This window comes from Aaosphaeria arxii (assembly GCF_010015735.1).
Source record: "Aaosphaeria arxii CBS 175.79 unplaced genomic scaffold BU24scaffold_15, whole genome shotgun sequence".
NCBI classification, from domain to species: domain Eukaryota; kingdom Fungi; phylum Ascomycota; class Dothideomycetes; order Pleosporales; genus Aaosphaeria; species Aaosphaeria arxii.
The window spans coordinates 599,505-605,160 of record NW_022983488.1 but is presented as its reverse complement, the minus strand read 5'-3'; the positions used below and the strand labels follow the sequence as shown (position 1 = coordinate 605,160).

Genomic DNA, 5,656 nt, shown 5'->3' with positions numbered 1-5,656 from the left:
ACTCTCTCCGTGCATCGGTGTCGCCCTTTGGCAGCAGAAGTAAATCATGCAGTTGCTCCTGGGCTTCTTTGACCTGATCTCGCAGAAACCAGCGCAAGTCGTTCATGGTCATCTCCAGGGACTTGTAAGAAAGGCTCTGCCCATCATCTGACCAAGATAGGAACCCAAGGCTTGTAGAAGTATCACGAATCCTTGCGCCATATGCGCGTAAGTTGAGAATCCAGTTCATTGGCGTCTCACTGCCGAATACCATAAAACGATCCTGCATCTCTGCAATGAGCTCGCTTGCAAATTGCGCCCGTCCGGCTTCATGGTCGTGGATTGCAAATTGAACCACAATCAGCTGGGCCATCTTTACCAGCGCTGACAGATCGGGCGTGCACGTTACCGCGGAGACGAAGCCATTGCGCTCACGATTGATCCCTAGCGCAGCAAGGAACGCTACCACAATGCTCTCCGTGATGGGGCCCCGCAACTTGTGGTCGAGCAAGGCAATGCAAAGGGAGAGGCAAGCGCTCTGGTCTGCCTCGGGTGCTGACGCCGCTACGACTCCATGGGGCTTAGGAAGCTTTGCCAGTGCTTCGAGTTGTGTCGGTGTAAGCGTGTAAGTCAGCAAAGGTCCTTGACAAAGCACGGCAGACCGGTACACGAAGCATAGGAGTTTATGCCAGATAGCCATGTACTTTCGGTAAGTGCCCTCTTGGAGTTTCGTCAGAAGGGGACGCTTGTGCGGCCGATGGGGTATAAAGCTGGCGACGCGGTGCAGAGAGAAGACGTTGACTTTCTCCTCGAGAACGGATAGACGGGCAGCTTCTATTACGCCATCGAACGCCTGTAGTAGGGCTACAAGTCCGGTCTCCTGTGATTGCGGTGGTGCTAGTAGCTCTGTGACTGCAGATAGACTGTGACCCTTTAGATATCTAGCCCAACCCGTTTTCTCAATCCAGGGGTCTAGGTGTACTGGGTAGCGAGAGGATGTTTCCAGCGCTGCTACACGGTGCACGGAGCGTTTGTCAAGGCAGTCTTCGATGCTATCCCAGGCTTCTTCTTGGGAGGTAGGTTTCTTTCTTCCCTCCCTATCTTTATCTTCTTTAGATAGATCTATGCGCCAAAGGGACGATCCAACTCCATGGGACACAATGCGATGGCAAGGCACGCCTGATTCCCAGGGCAGTGTGATGGCCAGTTGTTTCGCATGCAGCGAAGGTCTTCCGCGTTTTCTCGGGTTTTTCCAACCATGCTCTAGGTAACAATGGTTCTGTATAGTTTTGATGCGACTGGCCCCAAATAGCTTATTACAGCGCTCTCCGGTCAGCGGATGGACGAATTGGCAGTGGTTGGCTCGTAGGACAGGCAGTTCTTTGATGGCTGGCGAAAGAGTCATAGGTGGGCGCCATGCATGGACATCAGCCTCTGTCTGTAAAGAGATGGGGTAGAGCGGTAAGTAAATCTTTTGCCATGCCTTAGTAACCCGCACGCAGTCTGCTCTTCGGAAGCTGTGGGGACTGCTGCTAAAATGATTTGGCACACGACGAAGGGGCAGGACAACTCTGCAGGCGCGGCAGGTAAGGAAGCAATATGGCTCTTTGATATAGTGTGTCCAATCCTGAAGGAACTCTGCGTCTTGTGCATCGCTAGGATAGGAAGAAATGCAAGAGGCCATTGAGCTGGATAGAGAAAATCAAGGCTGGGCTACGTTCGTTTTCAGGCTTGAGAAGAGAACAATAACTATACAATCATTAGAAAAAGGGTACTAGATAAGACTACTAGAGTAGGACTTTGGTACGTTAGCCCTTCTACTACGTTCTGACTACTACTAAGAAATAGAAAGGAACTTGCACTATATAGAGATACAGTGCAACGAAAGGGGTGGGAGAAAAAGCAAAGTGGTATAGCCCTGATTAGGACCTAGTGTGTATCTATTTCGCGTTAGCAGTAGGGGGTAAAACGTATTTGAAGCCGTGCACAGACAAACAGCTCAGGCAGGTAAATTAGATTTGGACAAAACGATTTTGGGATACCGATCAGGGCTGGAGCTTGTGGGAGGTGTGAGAGGGGAGACGACACAAGACGATGTTGTTTTCAAAGCAAGACTCCAATACCTCGAGCGTCTGATGAGTTCCGAAGCCGTCGCAGATTAGTATTCGTGGTTTCCCTTTCGCTAGATCTCTGGTCTCCTCGTCAAATACGCGCCTGAGCCACTCCAGGCTGATACTGGAGTCGTTATATCCGTTCTCAGAATATGCATAATGCCATCCCGGGGTATTGTACGTGGTCCAGTTGCTTCGATGGGTTGAAGCGGTGAGGTATTGCTGCCGTTGAGCCTTTTCCTCTTTCGACGGTCGTCCATGGGCACGATAGAGGGTAGAGCGGGGAACTTCGCTCTGCGTTGATAGGACAGCATATGGATCGGATACGCCCGAAGGTAGACCCTTTTTCAGTGCCTGACTGGCCGGATCAATGCTAACGGTGGTGATGACGGTAATGACAGGCAACGAACGAGTGGGCGATCTGCGCGACTATGAGCGGGCATCGACAGCCAAAAATAGCACGCACGTGACTATATGTGGAAGGTTCTGGAAGGATGCCACACTCCAAGATCTCAGATTGCTTGCGTCGGCGAAATGTAAATCCGTGATCCCCAGACGCTGCATGGCGCCGTGTCGAAGCCTCAGCTGTCTGCCTTGTCAGCCTTGTGAAGTTGACGATAGACCGCAACACCGACTTAGAAGGAGCCCACCGCTCTATTAGCGTACCCTGATGTAAAGCCTCTGGCGCTCCCGTCGATCCTGCGAATTTACCGCACCATGGGACGACGAGACCGCATTCTGAATCGCGCACGCGCGTTCTTAGCATCAGACGCTAACGTTACTCGTTCAGCTTCACCTACGCTAGGTCCTACACCGTCCACGCAACCAACACCTCCTCCTCCATCAAGCGGACGTGCACCGGGACCAACAACCTTACAAAATCCAGTACTTGAGAAGGCATTAGCTGAATATGAGCAGAAAGTCCCCGATACTGAAAAGGCGGCATTCGACCATGCGTCCAAGACCATCGATGAGCAAACGCTCTTATCCGAAGTGCGGGCATACGATATGGCACACAAGGACAACTCATCCTTTAGACCTCACGCTGATCGTCTTTCGAAGTTTCTGGGCCTGCTCAATAGCTTCATGGGAGGCGTCGCTATAGGCATCCAGGCAAGCCCTGAGATATCAGCTATTGTAGTTGGCTCGGTCCGGATCGTTATCGACCTTGCCTTGAAGTTCACAATGTTCTTCAGCAAATTGACTGACATGATCTGTACATTCGAAGCTTACCTAGCACCACTAGCGGAGTATGCGAAGAAGGCTGATATTGGACTTGTGGAAGAGCCGTTGCGCAAGGCTTACACAAGCATAGTGGACTTTGGCTGGAAGGCACGTCGCGTCTTTGTCGATGTAAACGGGAACCAACGAGCATGGACGTCCTTCCGAGCTTTCTTACATCAGCACTGGGAGCCATTTGAGTCCGAATTTGTGTCCATTGCCGAAGACTTGCAACGCCATCTTCATGTTCTGTTACACTCTGTTCAGGCGCTGCATTTTAACGCTTTCTTAGATGAAAAGAGCAGTAGGTCTACACTTCCCATCGCTATACAACATCTGATTGTCTCTATCTAGAAGAGGAAAAGTCGGCATTCCTCTCGTGGGTCTCGAGCATCGATTTTGAGAGAGTCCACCAGCAGACATACGCGAAGAAGCACAAGCAGACTTGCGGATGGTTAACCAAGGAGCCGGAATATCAGCGGTGGTTCAGTAGTCCTGGCCCATCTCTCCTATGGTGCCATGGGAAACGTAAGCAACGCAATTAGTGCTCCATAGAGACCGTGCTGACGACATACAGCTGGAATTGGTAAATCTGTACTCGCGTAAGTAATTATGTATCTAACACCCTGAGACTCGTCCTCATCCACAAACTAGGTCAAGTGTCTTAGAACATATCACGGCTGAAAAGGGGCTGCAAGAGGATACTACGATCTGCTTCGCCTACTACAACTATCAGGATCAACAATTGAAAGATGTCAGCCTGATTATAGCTGCTCTCATCAAGCAGTTATGCAGAAGAAGAGATCGAATACCCGACAGCTTGCTCCAAATCAAGAATGAGGCGGGCTCTCCCTCTTCGGTCGGTACATTGGATAGATTCGTTTCACTCATCGAAAAACTATCCGAAGTGTATGTCGTCTTTGATGCTTTGGATGAATGTCCAGAGGAAGAACGGGAGGGTATCATCAGCTTTATCACTGGTATAGTGACCGTGTCAGTTCCCTGTCGTGTCAAGGTGTTTGTCACGAGTCGAAGGGAGATGGACATTATCAAAGCCTTTGAAGACAGACGCATACCTACGATCCCAGTTCTAGCTGAGAATATTGCAGCCGACATAGAAGTCTTTGCGCGCAGCGAAATCAAGAGGCTCCGGAGAGGGGAGTATGGAAAGACCCTTTGCATTGGGAGTGATGAACTCGAAGAGAGGATTGCTCAGACGCTCGCTAGAAAAGCGGACGGTATGTAAGTTATAGCCCTATTACTGCGGATTACCTGTCGGATTAATATAAAGTAGGTTTCTTTGGGTTAATCTCCAACTAGACAATCTCTGTCGCGTTAGCAAGGCTCAAATGGACCAAGAAGTTGAGAGCGCGCTAGAAAGACTACCAGGAGGTTTACCAAAAACGTACGTTCGGATATTAGAGCGGATCGAGGAGCAGCCATCGTATATGAAGGCACTAGCGCTGAATTGCCTCGCTTGGATGATTTATGCGCGAAGACCTCTCACCACCCGAGAACTACAACATGCCCTTGCAACAACTTCAGACTGTACAACTCGACAGGACTTACAACCCCGTTCTCCTAGCGTGATACTAGACGCCTGTGGCAATCTGCTAGAAGAAACCAATGGCATAATCCGGCCCATTCACTACACTGTTCGGGAGTTCTTTATCACTGCATCTGAAGGGCTGTCACAGACCACCATCAGAGCTCAGCTTCTAAGCTCGAGCGCTATGCACACTCGCCTGAGCCTAACGTGTCTTAGGTACATCCGTCTAGTCGCATTCGATAATCCAGCGCAATACTCTTGGGAACTTTCCGATCGCCTTGAGGCCAATATGTTCGCTGGCTATGCAAGTCAGAACTTTGATTACCATATATCCGTATGTCACGAAATATCTCCGGATGTCGTGGAACAGTTGGAGAAACTTCTCCAGCAGACGAGCCAACATCTTGGAGCTGTCCTGCAGATTAAGATTTTACGAGACGGATTCGAACCGGATAGCGTTCAGCGGCATTTTGATCGTATGAGATTTGTAGTGTCTGCCAGTACAATTGTTTATAGTACTGCTCTATTTAACATTCCTACTATAAGGCGACGTTGGGTGGAGCACGCACCTCCAGACTATGCTTTACACTTCGCATCCTCTGCAAGGCTGATTAGTGCGGTCATTCCGCTCCTAGACGCAGGATGCGACATCAACGAGAGAGACGGGAATGGCGGCACTCCACTATACCGTGCATGTTCGGAGGCCCATATTGAAATTGTTCAGATGCTACTTAGAAAAGGCGTAGATGTCAACGCGCAGGGTGGACACTACGGCAACGCACTCCAGGCAGCTTCA

The 5,656-nt window shown here is 50.1% G+C and overlaps 1 protein-coding gene across 1 annotated transcript in view; it reads left to right on the top strand.

Moving 5' to 3' along the window:
* Positions 1 to 4,058: 4,058 nt before the first annotated feature.
* The window catches only part of BU24DRAFT_91190 (uncharacterized protein), a 2,033-nt gene continuing 435 nt past the window's right edge, over positions 4,059 to 5,656 (top strand). Inside the window, exons 1-2 of the mRNA XM_033534793.1 lie at positions 4,059 to 4,553; positions 4,606 to 5,656. The exon at positions 4,606 to 5,656 is cut by the window's right edge and continues 435 nt beyond it. Of these exons, the coding sequence (XP_033377471.1) occupies positions 4,351 to 4,553; positions 4,606 to 5,656 (1,254 nt within the window). The 5' untranslated portion in view covers positions 4,059 to 4,350. The remainder of the gene's footprint in view (positions 4,554 to 4,605) is intronic.